We start from the raw sequence: 19307 nt of genomic DNA, 5'->3' as shown, positions 1-19307 counted from the left end.
AACCACTTAATTGAATGGACAAAACAACACTGGGGAATTTCCTTTTTGGATGAAATATCTCATTAAATGAATAAGTATATAGTGAGAATACAAATACATTAAAGGTTGAGTATATAACTACTTATTTAATCTTCAATAGTATTACTAAACAAAGTCTACAAGTGGTCTACAAGCAAGATAACGTCTTATGTAGTTAATCATATGAGACTGTAATCGTTGCTTTAACTTAACCGATAAGACTTCCTAGATAAAACCAGTTCCTAAATTAACAACCTGACCTATCACACATGCAGTAAAATGCATTAAAGAGATACTTGCAGAAATTGCTTTTGTGGAGTTATACAGCAAAACCATTTGAGAGTAAAGTACAGTTCTACAAAGGTCAACATTAACGTTATAAATATTAGACCATCTGCGAGGAGAATGCTGCTCAGTCAGCTTCGGCTGAAGACCTCATTTATCTGTTTCTCGTCGAAGAACCCTGAGGAACATCAGGACAGATGACGTCCAAGAAAGGCCTGACAACATTAGAGAAGAGCTTGATCTTCCTATTTGTAGGCCTTACTGCAGTCACTATTGGAATAGTTGTGGTGTTTGTAATTGAGAGGAACAACTCGAGTCCAAAAGGTGAGTTATTGTTGCTCCATATCCAGATATATTTCACGATAATTAGTTTTGCACACCTATTAAGCTCTGACTTCCACTCAGATATAAATGTAGATAAAGCATGTCGGTGGTACTAAATAAAACAAAAGAAAAGGTGCAATTATTTATGATTCGAAGGCCCCATAATGTCAAATCAATAGACTTGATCAATGCCACCAAGTTGTTTACTTGGCAAACAACTAATCTAAAATGAATCTCTGCTGCTTAACATTCATGAAAAAGAGTTTGTTAATGCTATAGATTAAATGTCTCTTGTTTTGCCTTCAGATGCAAAAGTTGATGATAAACTAAAGCTATAAAACTAACTATAAAATAACTTTTGAATGATTGAGGGTATTGAAACTTGAACTTTCAATTACTGCTGAGTGCAAAACTACTATCCGTTCAGTTGAATCAGCTTCAACCGAATAACACTATTGTGAAATCTGTGGCATGCAATGCATACAATGCAGCATTTTTCTCTGCAGAAAGCCCTGGAAAGTGGCATATTCATGTAAATTATGTAGTAATCACTTTCTAAATCCAGCAGCACTTTTTCACTCTGGTGCACAATAATGAAAAAATCTTCATATGAGTGAAGTTATACCTCAAATAAACTTTGCAGCAAAAGTTTAACTTTAAACTTACATTGCTTATGTTTCACATAATCACTAAACTTAAGAGTATCTTTGCATCTCTAATGATGAATGCAGTGCATTATATACAGCCACTGGTACACACACATTATCATCTCCTTTCAAATTCAGTTACCAGACTAAAACTGCATTATGTTCCACGAGGCTGAATCCATGAAATAGCTTCACCTGCAGGGAGCTGCTGAGGAAATGTAATCAATCTGTTTACACAGGCGATGTCAAATTCTATTCCTCGCTCTGTCTCTGTCCACAGAGGACGAGATCGATACGGGATGTGGGAGTCTGCAGGAGCTGACGGCTTCCTCAGGGGAATTCTCCAGTGGGAATTACCCCAGCAGCTACGACAATGGCATGAGCTGCAGTTGGCACATCACAGTAGAAACCAATAAGGTACCGGATGACACTAACCTCATCTCATTAGCAGTTAGCTGCTCATTAGGACACTATGAGGTTTAAATGACCTCCATGCTTTGGTTTCTGAAAGCACCTTCCACACACAGGGCTTCAAGTAGGGACTCAAAGTCTTAAAACCATTATCATATTTAAGTTATATCTGCTGTTTGATTTTGCATTAGATTCTCAAGGTATGAAGTACCTTATTATACATTTTAATGATCCATTACAAAGTAATGGGACACCATTTGTACATTATTTGTGGAAGGTGGCAAACAACAAAATGAGTTATCTTGGTTTCTTCTTCCAGGTGATCCATCTCTGGTTTGAAGACTTCTCTATACAGGACTCCAATACTTGTGAGGCTGACTTTATCACTCTCAAGGATGAACTGGGCATTATTGGTGAGTCTTGTGCAGTGGCTGGTCGTCATATTGGCAAAACCATTCCTGTTCCCTGCAGAGGGTCAGGGAAAAAAATAATTGTAAGTTAATTACAATGAGCGCAGAAGCGATCTGCCTGCATTTATTCCAGAGGGAATGAGAAAGTTAACTTCTGACATTAACTGAATGTTACCGGTCACCATTTTTGGCTCTTTGGCCATTGCTTATGCTCATCGTGTCCTGAAAAAAATTCTGATTGAATTAGAGGATGCACAACAGAACTGAGATTGTCCACTCAGCAAAAGCGATGTATTTCCCTGGATATTCAAGTCCAGCCGTTCTCAACTGGTGGATCACAACGTACCCAAAACTGGAAAATTTATTAATGCAATATATATGATAGCGAAATAGAAACATGAGAAAATCTTTCTGTTCATATCAAAGGCTGTGTTGAATCAAACTCAATGTTTTGACAAAAATTAAGTCACTTTGTATGGACAGGAATTTTCCATTTGAGCCTGTGCCATTTTTATGGTTTATGGTGTAATATTAATAAACTACAATTACACAGTGATTGATTTTAAGAACATGTAGGTTACACTTTATTTTACGATGTCCTTATTACAGTGTAATTATGTATTTGAGTAAAGAGTAGTGGACCCACTTTATATTAAGTGGCCTTAACTACTATGTACTTACATTTTAATTAATAATTTAGTACAATGTACTTATTGTGTACATAAATGTTTTTACATTGTACTAATATTTAAAAAAAACTACATGTAATTACATCTGTATTTAATTTCTGTAATTACATTTATAATTACACTGTTGACCCATAATTTACACCTTAGCCCACCCTTAAACTTACCCATACCTCCAACCCTCTCCCTAACCTTACCCCATCCCACCTCAATAGCAGCAAAAGTGTTTTACAATACAATATGAACACAATAAGTACATTGTACTTATTTTTTATGTAAGTACAAAGTAGTTAAGGCCACCTAATATAAAGTGGGACCAGAGTAGTAATAACTTGTAATTACTATAGGGTTAGGATTAGGGTTTGGTTTAAGGTTATTGCATGTAATTATGCATAACTTACTGTTATTACTACAGTAAGTACATGTAACAAGGACAAATAAAGTGTTACAGACATTTGTTTACTTTTTTTATTGCTCTATGAATGATATGGTAATGATTTCTTTTTTGTTTACTCAGATTTTTTTTTTTTTTATTACTTTGGATTAGTCAATCTCATCTATAAAAGGTATTTATGTATTTTAGACCCCAAATCAAAAGAAAAAAAACATAATGCATCCAGATGTTTGTTTATGAGTTTGTTATTATAATATAATAAAATTTAAATGAAAATTATATATGTATATATATATAGAGAGAGAGAGAGAGAGAGAGAGAAAGAGAGAGAGAGACTTTTTTATACAAAACTTAAACAAATAATAAATGCAGAAAAATATTATTAAAAATATATTAATATTATTAATAATATTATATGTAATACTACTACTACTGCTAATAATAATACTAATTATAATATTTTATGTTTTCTCCTGCAGGCAAGTACTGTGGCTATTCTTCGCCTAAACCGATAGTGTCCTTAGGAAACAGCATTTTTGTGTTTTTCGACACCAATGACAGATTCACAGAGAGGGGATTCAAAGCCCTGTACCGTGCTGTGGCCCCTGGGACAACATCAGGTAAAGACAATGGGCATTACATATTGAATTAATTAAATAAAACTATTATTAACATGGTGGAACAACATTTGAGATGTAACAATACACGTCTGCTGTGCCTTTCATATCATCATTTAGTGACTGTATCTTACTCTGCCAGATCCTGAGAGGCTGTCCTAGAGAGCTGACCTAGAAAGAGGCACAGCGCGTTAGCGTGTGTGTGTGCGTGTGTAACTGGGGTGTATTGGGAGGCAGGGGGGGGGGGGGGGGTGTCAGAATACCCTTTTGGTGTCTCTCTTTGCAGCTAAATCTCTCTCGTTCCCATGCTTCTAGAAATAGTTGGGGCTGGTGGCGTTCTTCAAGGTGACTATGGGGAGCTGTTGACCCCCGGCTTTCCCGCACAAAACTATGAGAACGGCGCGCTCTACCAGGTGCCTTCAATAATCAATATGACCTCTACACCTGCTCTTGATTTATCACAATCTGTCATTTTCCAGTTTGTTCTCTGGAGACTGTATCTTTGTCCTTTTCCACCGACTGACCTGAAACACTGTGTTCAATATCGTCTGCCTTACTCATGCACAACCTTCACCAGCAAAATTAATAACATGAAGATATTTGACTCATGTGTATGAAGAAATCCCTTAGTTTTTAAATCAGTAATGTAATCATCACTTTTACTATTGCTCATACTAACAGTAAGAGATTGTTTGCGCTGAGGACATGAGTGATACCTCAATTTGAAGCCTTTTCAATCCGATTGAGTCATCAGTCCAGTTAAAAAAGTATTATTTGGGTGCGTGGAAATGTAGATACTGGGGTTGGTTTCTTTTGACTGTGCCAGTAGTATGCAATCACCTAACAACCATCAAGAGCAGACTAGCAACCAATGGCCTTGCATCCATCCATAACATTCTAGCATCAGAAGCAGAGTGTTCTGCACATGCACATTTTCCTCACAACGTCAAAAAATATAGTTGCATCATGCTTTGATTTTTATGAATAATGACACTCAGATTGCACACACACAGGAAATTGTGCAGTTTGTGAGGAGGATTTGGTGATCAGTTTTGACATGAGGGACTTTGATTGTGGAAGTCAGATTGCTGGAAGCTTCCTCACAGCGTGGCTCCATCTGGCAGGATATTAACCCACATCAGCTAATCTACAGCCAGTCTTCCAGCCTTGACTTGAAACTAACTAAAGATACATGAGAAAGCACAATTTCTATCACCAGCCCTGTCAGGATACCACAATTGCATTTGGATCAGTTTATGCATTGTACATGTGCAAAATCAAAATGCCCAAAATAGCCGTTTAAATACAAATAGTTATAGTTATTCGATATGAGGATTTAAATAATATATCATATATTTAATTTGCATGGGTCACCCAGTGGATGATACACGTACCTGATGGGGAAAAGGTCCGGCTAACATTCACAGCCTTTAACCTTGTCCCAGCATCATGTGCTGACTTTGTGGATGTCTATGACGGCGCTTCAGATGGTGCGACCCAGCTGGGTGAGAACTGACAGTTAACAAATCTAAAAATCTTGCCTGTGTTCCCCGCCGAACATCTGTGCACTCATTTGTATCTGCCAAAAAATATAAATCTCAATTATTGTAGGTCATTTCTGTGGAAACAGTCTCCCGGCTCCAGTGTTGTCTAGTGGAAGTAGTATGGTGGTACGTTTCAAGTCTGATTCGAGCGGGACTGCTAAAGGCTTCAGTGCCACCTATACAGTAGCTAGTGCCCCGCCAGTTACAACCACTGCAATGACCAGCACCAAGACCACGGACACTGGACCAGTGATATCCACACCGGCTCAGACCCAAACGCCTGCTCCAGAAGGTGAGTACAGTCAAACTAAATCAATGCAGCACATACATGATCATATTAAAATACGGGGCTGTTGTTCCCTGAACCTCCTGTAGTCTAATGACTTGCCACTGACAAGAATAAAAATTATTTCCACAACTAAAGATGCATCTTACATAGGGGTGAGCGATATGATGGTAGACATGATTAACCGGTAGAAATTTGTCTACTTGTAGAAATGATGGGCTATCGTCTCTATTGTCTCATGTGATGTTGTTGTGCTACATGGATACACACACAAAAAAAAAAACGTATTGTTTGCTCGCATTGTAAGCATTGAGGTTTAAAAAACAAGTGATTTTAAGCCATTGAAATAGAATCAGCAGTGAAAGAGAACTCATTTTTCTGTATGTGCTCCACATATAGAGCACTTTCTGAGAGGCTCGCTCATGTAGAGACTGCGGGAGTATTGAACGAGAGTAATTTTTGCCGCTTTATAGGCCTTGCATGGTTAAATACACACACTTGTATGTGTCAGAATGCGTCTTTACAAATATCTTCGTGAACACAGTAATGCAGGTCTTAAGTTAACGCACACAGCTGAGAAAGAAAATGTGCAACAGTATATTGGATCCGGTTAGCTCTTAAAGTGACAGCAGTCTAAAAATCCTAGTGTTTGTCATTCATGCTTATCAAACAACAAAAGGGAAAAAAATCTCTCACTCCTCTCGAATCACTTTTGAAAGTTTATTAAGACGAAATATAAGGTACACAATGAAGTGCACAATATGCAGTGATTTATACATTTGATTGCTTTATACAATATATTTAGCATTTCTTGTTTTCTTGTTATATTCTGGCAGATCTGAGCACAGACTGAGATATTGTTGTGGATCTAATGGGGTATTTTTCCCCAGGAGAAATATTTGTAAAGCTGGAGGCATAAGTCTCCATGTGCTCATACATTTTTGTCTAGGAAGAGCATCTGAGGCATTTAAAGAGTTCTTTTGTGTGTTTTTCTTTAATGTGTGAACTGGGATGTTGGAGGAAATTCTGTGGAGAATATAATTTAGTGCAACACTTGAAGGAAATCTATTAAATCTACTCTGTTAACATGCATTAAGCAGTGCAATGCATGACATGCTTTCTACCTCACATGAAGCCAGATGATATTTTATCACTGCAAGTTCTGATGAATTTCTTTTGTGCATTATTGTTCCGACAATAACACTCGCTCTCTGTTCAGACTCTGGCTGTGGGTCCCCTGGGAAGCAGTCCGGACGTAAAGGTCACATAAACTCCAAGAACTATCCTCAGGCTTATCCTGCAAGCTTGAGGTGCTCTTGGGACGTCTCAGTGGATGAGGGCTTCCTTGTCAAACTGCACATCACAGATCTGGCCATCGTGGGTGAAGCGGGCCAATGCGACAAAGATAAACTCACTGTCGCCGATAGTCAGCAGTCGCTGGGTAAGATGAGCCTCTGAAAAGACAAAGGTACAATGGTTTCCACGAGACTACAGGAAAATACTATTTCAGTCTTGGCACTTCAAAATTTAATTTTAGATATCAAGTTACTTGCCATTTCTTGGGAGAGTTTAAATGTTTTCAAAACAAACGTTTTTAGTATGTAATCTATAGTCTGCTCTAAACAATGTTGTTTAAATACATAAATCACTGCGTTTCGCAATTGCCCGAAACTGAATCATTAAAACTGGGCTTAATATTTGAACAGACTTGTCCTATTTATATGTGACACATCTTCCAGTAATTGAATTAGATGAAATGTGTCAAGCCAGCATAGCGCTGTGCCAGAACGTGGCCTATCAGAGACGACCTTCGACTCTGTTTCGGGGCCCATAACTAACACTAAATGGCACCGCTGGCGCAAGAGTATAGCTGGCGTTTACATGGCTCAATCTCTTATCCCTCGCACAAAGGGGCTATAAAAACTGATTATCATCAGTCTCAGAGAGGCTTGAGCCAGCAGGCGAGCGCACTATAAATTACGGCTCCTTATTGCTGAACATCAAACAGAGCTGAGAGCAGCTGATACAGTTATCTGCAGCAGCTTTTCAAGGACTGTACGCCAGATACTGTCAATAAGTACCAGTGCAGATTGAAGAAGAAAGTGTGAGGGAAAAGACCAAGTTTGAACTACAAGGAAGGACAAAAAGGACAAGTGTTTCGCTGGCTGTTTGCAGAGCACTGAACATAGAGAGGAATAGTGCTCTCAAACAAAGTCACCTCATGTCATTCCAGAGTCATCGGACTTACTTTCTTCCTTGGGATAAAATAGATTAATCCCTCTTGTCTTTGTGATTTCAGTGAATAGGGAACAAAACTTTTAGATTATAAAGAGTATAATCAAACTATAGAGTCATTTGAAGTTTTAAAAACAGGTTTATGTTGAAAAACAGATGGGAATTTAATCTATAAATGCATTAAGAAAATCGACCAGTGCATTCTCTAAAAAAATGCAATGCAAGAGAAGTCAGTGGATCAAAATTTCCATGAAACCACTGAAATGCAATATAACTGCACACAAGGGATTTGAAATTAATTTAATTAATAAAAACAAGTTTAGTTTTGGTCCATGCAGTCATGGATTTTGTGGATCATTTGTTTCGACACTGTGCCCTTACTTGACTTACAAGTGTGTATAAGTGTGTGTGTTCTTCACATCACTTTCTTTATCCCGGCTGTCAAGACGAAGCAGTGTGTTAGTGTTAGTTCTGCTGACAGCCTGTGTTTCCCTGGAGAGAGGAACGGCACAAACAGTTTGAACTGAGATGTATAAAACAATGTTAGCCTCAGCTATACGGTGAATCTTAATCTTAATATTACTAATAGTGCATCTTTAAGTATGAAAAGCCCTCTAGAAGTGTTTATTTGAAGTACAAAGTAAAAGTGAAGTACAAAAAGAAAAATCAGACACATGACATGATGCTGAAATATTATCAGAATTTTTTTTTTTTCACATTGGTAAATAATCTCTAGTCGGACAAGGATTTAACAGTAAAATTTGGACACGAGTTGGACACGATCGTTCTAAAATTATATTGACTTGGTGAAATGAGAGATGATGACATAAAATGTCATAGTTATACATGAAAAGTCAAAATTATGAGACACCTTCCTGATAAAGTATTATGAGATATCAAGTCATAATTATAGGATAAAAAGACTAAAGGTTCAATTATGAGATAAAATAATTGTCTCATAATTGTGACCAAAAATGTCAATTATGACATGACAAATTTGTTATAATTACTTGTCTAAATTATGAATTTCTCTTGTAATTTCGACTTGTCTCATAATTTAGACTTTTAATGATTTATGTAATATTTATTAAGTTATGTTACAAATTGTCTTCCATAATTCATGTCATTATTATGGCATAAAATCAGTTTATTTATGACATTGAAAGTATTATGACAAAAAAAAAAACATAATTATGAACTGAAGGTTGAATTCGAAGATAAAGTCATAATTGTGACAAAAAATTAATAAAATAAATTATGACATGACAAAATTGTCATTACTGCCTGTCTAAAAGATGACTTCTTCTAATTTTGCCATAGTTTTGACTTTTTAATTTCATAAAAATGATGTAGGTAATAATTTTGACCTTTTTTTGTCAATGTTATTGCTTAGTATCTCCTAATTTCCACCTGTTATCTCCAAATTATAATTTACAAAAGCTTATTTTTCTTATGTTGTGCAAATGGACTTCTATAAAAGACCCTTTTAATGTACAGGGCCAAAAATAGTCTGTTTCTAACTGCCAGGAGGAGAGTGTCTCTTGTAAAACTAAATTATAACTAATGACTTGTTGATGCAAGAAACAAACTTTGACTAACCTTCTACTGTATGTGCCCTTGAGTACAAATGATGCAAAACCAACAACTTTCTGACTTTGGGCCAGGAGACGGAGAGAGGTGCAGAAACTTTCTCTTTTATCTCCTTCTCTCAGGCACACACTGCGGGTTTGTTCTTCCCCCGGTTCTTATCAGTGTCACTAACAACATGTCGCTAAGTTTCCAGTCAGACGCTCGGCTAGCCGACCGCGGCTTCGCTGCCACATGGGAAGCTGTGTATCCAGAGGACCTTTCTGGTAAAACACCTAGCAAACTTATAAAGACATCTATCTACTCACACCTACACACACATACACACACCTCGGATGAATCCTGCTGATGTGGCTGTGAGCCAAAAGCCATCAGCAACCCTGTGTGTCTTGCGAGATTTTCAATGTGTGTGTCCCCTGTGGATATTTTGAAGTCAAGGTAATGAGGGTAGAATAGCAAGGAAAAATAACTGTAGGAAACACACAGGCGACATCAATTTACCGTTCCATTTTAGCAGTATTTCAATAATGTTTTAGAAATTTCACGTACACAAGCTGGAATAGTGCCAAATTGCTCAAATAAATGTCCTGGCTGACACAGTGGCATTTGAAAGAGCTATATTTCACAGTAAATACACAGATTCTTGGATTTAGGAAAAACTTTTCCCCCTTTACCAGATGATACACCCCTAAAAAAGGAGAGGAAACCATCTGTAGTCATGCTGATTGACACCTGCATTAACATGCATTGCAAGCGCTCACAGTTAAAGCTTGTCTCTGTGACATATTCTCCTTAGACTCAGTATATTCTGCCTGCAGTTTCCTTCTGCCTGTGCAGCCAACCAGAAATTAACAAAAAAGAAGGCCTTACAGAACATTTTATACCATATTTCTTTGCATTTGAATAACCTTTCATGCTTGTTCTATAATACAAAAAATGTTAATAAGTCACAAAAATATAATGAACAATATAAATCTTCATATTTTCTGTGATTGTCTAACCTTGCACATGATTTTAGACTGATTACTGTGCATTAAGTATAAAAGATTTGTTAATATGGCCAAAGATATGTCTATAGCACACATTTAACGTAAATAAAACATTATTGCTTCCTATTGAAAAAACGAAGAAAGCCCGTAAAAAGACATATTTATGACCTAAGTTGGATTTGTTTACATCATATTTATAACTAGTAATTTTAAATAATTGCAAATAATTTTAATTTCATTTATTTTCTATAATAAAAATGCTATTCTTACGCTAAGAATTTTCAATAATTACAAATAATTGTATTTTCTTACAACAACAACAACAAAAAACATCTGCCATTGGCAAGTATAGCAAAAAGAAAATTTGGACCCTGGTGACATGTGGCTAAAACCTGAGATGCCATGCACCAGCTGACTTCTGCTATAACAGCAAGACACAATTTTCTGACATTTTGCTTGGTTGGAACAATTCTACATTGAACTGTCACATTTTATAGCCTTAACTCTGTTCAAAGGCAGCAAACCTCACTTACGATGTCCTGCAGATATCCAGGGATGTGGAGGTTTCTCACAGGAGGAGACAGGCATCATCAAGTCTCAAAACTGGCCCGCGAACTATCCAGCGAACAGCATGTGTCTGTGGACCATACGCTCTCCCGGGGGGAAGACCATTAAATTGACGTTCACTCATTTTGACGTGGAAGAGGCTGGCATCCTTTTCGGCCAGTGCAATGACAACGTGGTAGTCTACGACGGAACACAACCTGGAGCAAAAAAATACGGTGAGCGAGGACAAGGATGCTATTGAATGCATTTTCAAGGGCGCCTGTTTATGAGGCCCTTTAAATTTGAACATTCAAACAAGACATATGTTTATAATATACTGTCCACTAAAATGGTATGGCTTCCATGCTTTTAAGGTCTATAGAAGGCAGTATATTCAAATAAATGTTCTTTCTCTCAGGCCCCTTTTGCGGCTCCAAAATCCCTGCTGTCATTGAAAGCACAACAAATGAACTTGTGATACGTTTCTTTGCCGACTTCTTCATTGAGGCCAAAGGTTTTCGTGCGCACTGGACTACCGATTCCACCTTACCGACCCCCACTGAGCCTCCGATGCCGCCCAACCCTTGGGATGACATCAAGATAGGTATGAGCAAATACATTTAATGTCATTTGACATTTAATATCAGTCCCAGCTAATTTAACTAAATCAAGTGGTAATAATCCTAACCAGACATTACACATCAAATCAGTCAAGTCAATGTAGTCATTGCAATATTTATTATATCTAAATCTTTTCATAGCTTCTAGTCATATTTAGCAGATAAAGCTTGTTGATAAGATAAAATGTAAAAGCAATCAAGTGATAGAGGTTTGCTATAGCCTTAAGTACTGTCTTATATATCAGCCTAGATGAATGTATTCCCTTTATAAAGAGCTGGGTTATAATTGTTAAATATTGCGACAAAAATATTGTGCAGTTGAGATTGAAGAAATCTGGCATTTGCTATAAACATCATTTTCCTTGAGTGTACTGTTTGTATACAGACGAATGCTGCATTCACGCCATGTCATATTTAATATAGTTCGGAGGTGACAATCATCTTTGACCATCTTTGAAACGCCTCTGGGCATGTATGTGCAACCCTTATCTCTTTGTATGGGGAAACATCAAATTCTCCCAAACTGTTCACTAAGCTTACAATTAAATTTCATATTTGAAATCTGAAAACAAATGTGTAATAAATGTATTTTTCAGGTTAGATTAGCCAGTGCGCATGAACAGTCCTAAATGCGCGTCTCAGAACGCTGACTGTTTCTAGGCAAGGCAAGTTTATTTATATAGCACATTTTGCACACAATGGGAATTCAAAGTGCTTTACATAAAAATAATCATGAAAAAAACCTAAAATCTAAAAAAAAGAATCTAAAAACTTTGAAAATGATTTAAAAATTGACCTAAATGAATTTAAAACAATAAAAAAATAGAAAATGATTTTACATAAAATACAGTGCAATCAGTTTGGACTTCGCACAGAGCTCATTCCATAAATGCACAGCTAAACAGATGAGTTTTGAGTCGAGATTTAAAAGTGGCTAATGTTTTAGCACATCTGATCTATAGCAACCGGGACTTCTAACGGAAGTCATATTAAGCATTGCATATTTTCCCATTCAAAACTGACACGTCTTGGGTATTCTAAAGACTTTGATAAAGATTAAGTTGAATATATATATATATATATAAAAATTAAGTTTCCATAAAAGAATCTTTCAGTAATCTGTGAACCATTTTTGTTCTTAGAGTGAAGGACATCGGAATGATTTATAGAACCTTGTTCCACTTTAAAGAACCTTTTGTGGAATGGAATGATTCCATGAATAGATCATCATGGAACCACAGATGTCACTAAAGAACCTTAAATTCAACTTTTTATATACTATGTATACTGTACATATGCAGGTCAAATATGGAGCTGTGCAGTTATAGTTTTACAAAGCATTTACATTGCATTGTCACATCGCTGTTGAACATGTCACATGTCAGAACGGCTTAGCACACACTACAACTGCATAGCAATACTCAAAACCACCCTAGCAACAACCTGAAAACTACCTACACTGTCAGAAATAGTGGTACAGTAGGAGTCCATTTCTGTCCCCCACGGTATAATCCGCACTGAGGGTCAAAAAGGTACATATATGTTTCCAAGCTTATGCCAAGGGCACAAAAGCTGTACCCTTGAGGGTACAGTCCCAGTGACAAGCCATTGTACCCCTAAATGTACAATTTAATGTACTTTATTTTCAGTGTACAAAGGTTACTAGGAGCAAAAACCCTGGCATCATGGTAATCATTTTGCAAGCACCACTCACATTTTTCCAGTGCAGTACCAAAATATCCTTTGAGAACTAGTCTATTTTTTTTCTTGTTCATTTAGAGGGAGGGTTATTCACAGCTGAAATCATTCAGCATGTTAGAAAGCTCTTCAGATAAAAGACTTCACCTGAATGCTGAGCCCTCTTCTTTCATAGACTGGCCTGAGAGCTGCGGGAAGCCCACGATCCCTCCGGATGTCAACACTCGCATAGTGAACGGAGAACCTGCCAAAGCTCACTCCTGGCCGTGGCAAGTATCCATGCAGGTACAGTTAAGCCTTCATCTCATCTCACAGCTTTCCCCGAAGAGATTTCTGCTCTTCTATATTACAGGAAAGATCATGTTTGTCATTTTCTCTTATTAAAGATAAAATTCTGTTTTTCTAATGATAGGTGAAATGAACAATGAGGTCATTTATTAGTTCAGCTCTTATTATTATCTGTGTTTGCTAAAGGGAAGCATCAATAGGACTATAGGGATTTAAACAAACATAAAAACCCTAACTATTAAATGTTATATATATAATGCATAACTCATGCTGCATCAAAAAAAAAAAACTGTAATATAGGCCTAATTTTTATTCTTATTTTGTTAAAGGTTTGGCGTGATTCTGAGCCTTCACCCAAATTCGGTCATACATGTGGAGGAACGCTCATCCATAAAAACTGGGTCCTGACGGCTGCTCACTGCTTCATCAGGTTTATATATATATTTAAGTATATATAGGCTTTAATTGATCCCTAATGGAGTATTTTTGTGTCTGGGTCTTGATCATCCTGTGATCACACTATGTACTTGTCTGTGTGTGTGTGTGTGTGTGTGTGTGTGTGTGTGTGAACTTTTATCAGGTATGCTGATGAGCTGCATCGCTGGAAGATGTGTCTGGGGAAACACAACCTGACCTTCTCTGAGCTGAATGAGCAGTGCTTTAACGTGCTTGGCATCTATCGTCACGAGGGCTTCCAGTACCCAACTGTGCCTACTGTGGAGTTCGACATCGCCCTGGTGCGACTGGATGGAGAGGTGATGCCCAACCTCTACATTGATTTCGCCTGTCTGCCTTCATTTGAGGAGGTCCTGCCCGAAGGGAAAAAATGCTACGCCACCGGCTGGGGAGATGAAACAGGTTAGGTTACGGTTCTGTGTTGTCCAGCCACTGAATTATAGTGATAGAAATCTTAAAACAATATTGTGGTGGTTTTGCAATACTGCTGTAAGTGTGCAGTATACATATATAAATACATGAAAGAAACTGCGAGAACTTGTTAGCTAACCAAAAAACATTTTTTCATTTTTTGTTTTTACAATTGTAATAATTGTGCTATGTGCTTTTTATTAGCTGTTAGTTTTTATTCCATGCATTTTTATGTCATGTTTATTTCAGTCAAAGAAAAGTAAAAATGTCAAACACTTAACAAAATGAAGTGTTTGCAAAGTGTCAAAATAAAAGCTAATGAAAAATATCAGTGGTGTCAAACGATTAATGGCGTCCAAAAATAAACGTTTTTTTTTTCATTTTTAGATAAATACCTGTAAAATAACTGTGTATATTCATTATGTACATATAAACACACACATGCAGAATATATTATGAAAATGTTTACGTGTTTATACATTTATATATTCGTAATCATATATTTAATATTATATATAAATATATTTAATATATAAACATTGCATATTTTTCTTACATTTATACACGCATGTTTGTATTTACTTATTCATAATATACACAGTATACCTATATTATGTAAACAAACTTATTTTGGATGTGAACAATCGTTTGACAGCACTAAAAAATATTTATAAACACTGTAATAGCATATGATAAAATGCAAAATGTAAATAACTAATATTTCATTGTATTATATTGTATATAAATGTTTTGTCAATGATGGATTTCTGGTGGCATCTTAACAGTGTGATAATATCAGCATAAAGTTATATGCCATTTTTTACTCCTCAGGCAAGTGGCTCAAAACACCACGTTTTTATTTTTTCAGCAGCCCCATCTGATTTAATTTATAAACACGTTTGCCCTGATGTATAAAACCAAACACTAAAAATATACATATCCTATAAATACAATATTTACTCACTGGCCCACATCCCTGACAGTTCTGATAGTGCTTAAAGACTCTGGAGCGATTGCGCCCTCTGCTGTGCAGTTATGTTATGAACAATCATACAAGGTTAGATTAGAATCCGTGTTTACCTTTCAGCTACCTTTACCTCTGAGAAACATTAAGCAAATTTACTACTAATAAATCAATCTTGTCCACAGGTAACTCCACTGCTCCCAAAGTGGCTGAGGCATTGAACCAGGTGGCTCTGCCGGTAGTGCCGTATGACACATGTAAACGCATGGACTACTGGTGGTTCCAGGTCAAGACCTCCATGATCTGCTGTGGCTACACTTTACCTGATGAGCTCAAGTCTGTATGCCAGGTGTGGAGTGATTCTGAGACACTACTTTATTCAGTATGATTTGCATCTGCACTTTTTGGCTGAATAGAAAAATCTTTAGGATGTTTGCCTATGTAATCTCATCAGATTGCCTCATGTACCAGTTAACTCTTTCCCCACTGATCAAAACATAGATCGAGTAGATTGCTTCCATCAGCACCTTCAAAGACTCCACACTTCTATGCAACTTCCTGGATCGGCATTTGATTCGGTAGCATTAGGCAGTTTTGATTTATATGCTGTTTATTGATTGCATTATTTTATATATGCATCTGCTTACATATGCAGTCGCTTGTTTCTGCCTCCTCTTTGCCATGTTTTGTCTCAGGGATTCAATACTCTTTTAGAAGATGTGCAATAGCGCCTCCTTCTGTATAACAGTGCACACACAGAGAGACAGAAAATTCCATCAGTGGTTGGAAAAGAGTTTAAGCAAAGCAAAAGACAACAACAGTCATAACATTCATTTCATGTATAGGGTGACTCAGGTGGACCCCTGGTATGCCAAGACGGCCCCTCGGCCGCCTGGGAGGTGCACGGCATCACTAGTTTTGGTCCAATCGGCTGCGTCTTTGATAAGAAGCCCAGCGTCTTCACTCGTTCATCTGCCTACCTGCCTTGGATTGAAAACATAATTCGCAAAGACATCTTTGACTTCACCAGTACGTCCGCTTTGCATTGGTAGACTGGAAAATCTTTTTCATTTTGAGTCAATTAGAGATTTTATTTCTTGCTTTCTCAAGGTTCTGGTTGTGGTGGACTGAAGGATCTGGTTGGAACGGAGGGCATGCTGGCGTCTATGGATCATCCAGAGAGTTACAGTAACAGAGCTTCCTGCCAGTGGAATATCCGTGTGCCCACTGGGAAAAACGTCTACCTTCACTTTAGCAGCTTCTCCCTGGAGGAGACCACGCTGTGCCTTAATGACAAAGTCACTCTCAGCGATAGCGTCGGCACTCTGGGTACACAGACTTATCCCATGTGGCTTGTCCTTATATACTAATGTGCTCTCAGGTGGGTCACTGTGGTGTTCAGGGAACGTGAATGAGATATAATACACTGTGTACTCTGCCTCTTTTTCTCAGGTACCTACTGCACATCTCCTCCGAGAGCTCTAGTCGCGGCTGGAGACACACTGACTGTCAGTTTCTCCTCCAATGACAAAATCGTGGACACAGGGTTCAGAGCCATTTGGAAAGCAGTGAATCCTGCTGAGATAGAGGGTGAGTGAAAAAAACTAGGGCCTTATGATTTTTGGACACGGGTGGAATCACAGTATAATGCAGAATGCCTTGTAATGCCTTGCATGTTCTCCGTGTGAATGAATGTTGTTTACTACACTCATACTGAAGCTCGAGTGACACCTCGATATGAGTACATAAACACATGAACATGATCTCTAGAACTGCTCTGAGAGTCACTTCATGAACATCTTACCATTTCTTTTGAATAAAACTATTGTCATATTATACACATACATACTTCACAGCATCCCATCAAAATAAAAGTTTGGTTTAACTTGAAGAAACGGTGACAGGAATAGAACTTAATGTAATTATAGTATTACTACTACTATTAAAATAATTTTATAAAAACATTATTTTTAATGTATATTATATATATATATACAACATATATATATATACACAAATTAAATACAAAACCCAGTATTTTATGAATAGATAAAATTCGATGTATAAAATTGTAACCATTATAATATAGCCTAGAAAAATTTTAATAAAAAAAAAAAAAACAGAATATAAAAGAATTAAAATGGAAAAAACTAAAAAAAAAAAAAAAAAACTAATTTCATAGGGCCCTAAAAAATTAAATTTCTACACCTTCTAAGTAAATAGCGTTCATTCCATGACATACATATAAAGTTTAACATTTAGGTCATGGCCATTATTATTTCTATTTATCATGCTTTAATTTTTATTTGAACAAGCCTTAACCCACACACTAAGAGGATTTAACCAAATAACATCACATCTTTTCTTGTTCATACTTTTGTCTTTTGATCTCCAGCTGCTGTTGGTTGCGGTGGGCACTTTACTAGTCAACAGGGGGAGTTCAGGTCACCCAGCTGGCCCAATGAGTACCCGAACCAAGCAGTGTGCACCTGGACTATCTCCATTCCCTCAGCCACTGGAATACATGTCACCTTCACTCACTTTGAACTGCAGGCTGTTAATTTGCTGGGGCAGTGTGTGGATTACGTTGAGATCTTTGATGCTGCTGGGTCATCAAAAGGTTGGATTATGCTCCATAGCATAGTTAATGATGAAAAATGAAATCGGTTTCAGCTGCATTTTCCCATTGTCATACTGTATTTTCTATTTAACTAGGACAATTTTGTGGCTCTAACCCACCATCTTTAACTGTCAACGGGGACAAGGCCACCATCCGCTTCCTCAGTAATGATGCTAACCAGAAAAAGGGTTTCCAAGGACACTGGACCACCGATCCGGGTGTTTTCTCAAAAGAACACTTCTAATGAGAAAGAGCTGTTGTGTGACTGACTGTACAAATAGATTCGACAAGAAATCAGAGCTAATTTTAAATAGACTGTCAAAATCTACTGAAGCAAATAGATTGATGTAATCCATAGAAACAACTGGAATCCAGGCACCAAAATGTGGATTTTCCATTGACGTTGTCACATTTTTGGGGTGAACCAGTGACCTAGGTTATATCTAATTAAATCTTTACCACTTTATATTCTGTGTACCTTTTAAAATTTTTGTCCGTATTTTTTAGCCACACCCTGGACACTTCACCTGCATATTAATGGCTTACAGTAACAGACACTCAGAAGCCATAGCATCAGTATAGCAACACTCTGGCAGTCTTCCACAAACATCCCATTAACCGTCAATCACCCTGCTGCTATTGGCCAGTGTGGTTACCATGACACCCGAGATCAGTCAGGATTGCCTACCCAAACCCTTGTCCATCATGCCTGCCGGAGACGTCTGTTATGTAACAGACTTGGCAGTGAGAGAGGTCAGACGAACAAAGACCTGTTCACCCGAGTTGATTGATTTAGTTAGAAGCATCTGTTATCACTTGTGTAGTTGCTATTCAGTTATTAGTGAGTATCAGCAAATATCAATGGTGCATTTATTGCAAAGGTAGAGTTTAAGGCCTGAGGGCAGTCTAACATGTAAGAAGAGAATGTAAGGCCATACTGTGCAATAGATTTGAAAGAAAACCCATTTGAAATTTCAAGCAGTGCATAGACAACTTGACACTAAAGCACATGCATGAAAACAATAAATAGCCGAATCAAGATATTGTATGACCCAGCTATTTGAAATGCCCTTCAAGTGTGCTAATGCTTAACGGGAAATGTCATTTAAATTCCTTTATTGCACTTACTTCCTTTAAGTGCCTTTTGCTCCTCATTTCACACTCTAAACAATCTCTTCTTTCAGCCCCTCAGTGTTCATGAGACTGACTCTGGTGGTCTGCTTCACACAGTAAGCCATGAGGAAGGAAACCATAGGAAGTTCATGGTGCAG

The 19307-nt window shown here is 37.4% G+C and overlaps 1 protein-coding gene across 1 annotated transcript; it reads left to right on the top strand.

Moving 5' to 3' along the window:
• The first annotated feature begins 424 nt into the window (after positions 1-424).
• On the top strand, positions 425-18502 carry zgc:154142 (uncharacterized protein LOC555481 homolog). The gene is made up of 20 exons (XM_052545903.1): positions 425-627; positions 1555-1691; positions 2005-2098; positions 3655-3795; positions 4108-4205; positions 5171-5297; positions 5404-5628; positions 6842-7063; positions 9570-9710; positions 10979-11215; positions 11398-11583; positions 13473-13582; positions 13915-14015; positions 14166-14443; positions 15602-15765; positions 16262-16445; positions 16527-16745; positions 16869-17006; positions 17812-18036; positions 18132-18502. Exons 1-20 carry the CDS (start codon positions 501-503, stop codon positions 18278-18280), a joined length of 3303 nt encoding a protein of 1100 aa, XP_052401863.1. The 5' UTR covers positions 425-500; the 3' UTR covers positions 18281-18502.
• Positions 18503-19307: the final 805 nt, after the last annotated feature.

The sequence above is a fragment of the Carassius gibelio genome, chromosome B1 (assembly GCF_023724105.1).
Source record: "Carassius gibelio isolate Cgi1373 ecotype wild population from Czech Republic chromosome B1, carGib1.2-hapl.c, whole genome shotgun sequence".
NCBI classification, from domain to species: domain Eukaryota; kingdom Metazoa; phylum Chordata; class Actinopteri; order Cypriniformes; family Cyprinidae; genus Carassius; species Carassius gibelio.
The sequence above is the reverse complement of the archived record's forward strand: the minus strand, read 5'-3'. Positions and strand labels throughout refer to the sequence as shown.

What these genes read in the sequence shown, in the direction of transcription:
- zgc:154142 (XM_052545903.1), top strand. Translation starts at nt 501, where the DNA reads ATGACGTCCAAGAAAGGCCTGACAACATTAGAGAAGAGCTTGATCTTC. An exon ending in AGCTCAAGTCTGTATGCCAG is followed by an intron (nt 15,766 to 16,261) that starts GTGTGGAGTGAT and finishes TTTCATGTATAG; the next exon opens with GGTGACTCAGGTGGACCCCT. An exon ending in GAATCCTGCTGAGATAGAGG is followed by an intron (nt 17,007 to 17,811) that starts GTGAGTGAAAAA and finishes TTTGATCTCCAG; the next exon opens with CTGCTGTTGGTTGCGGTGGG.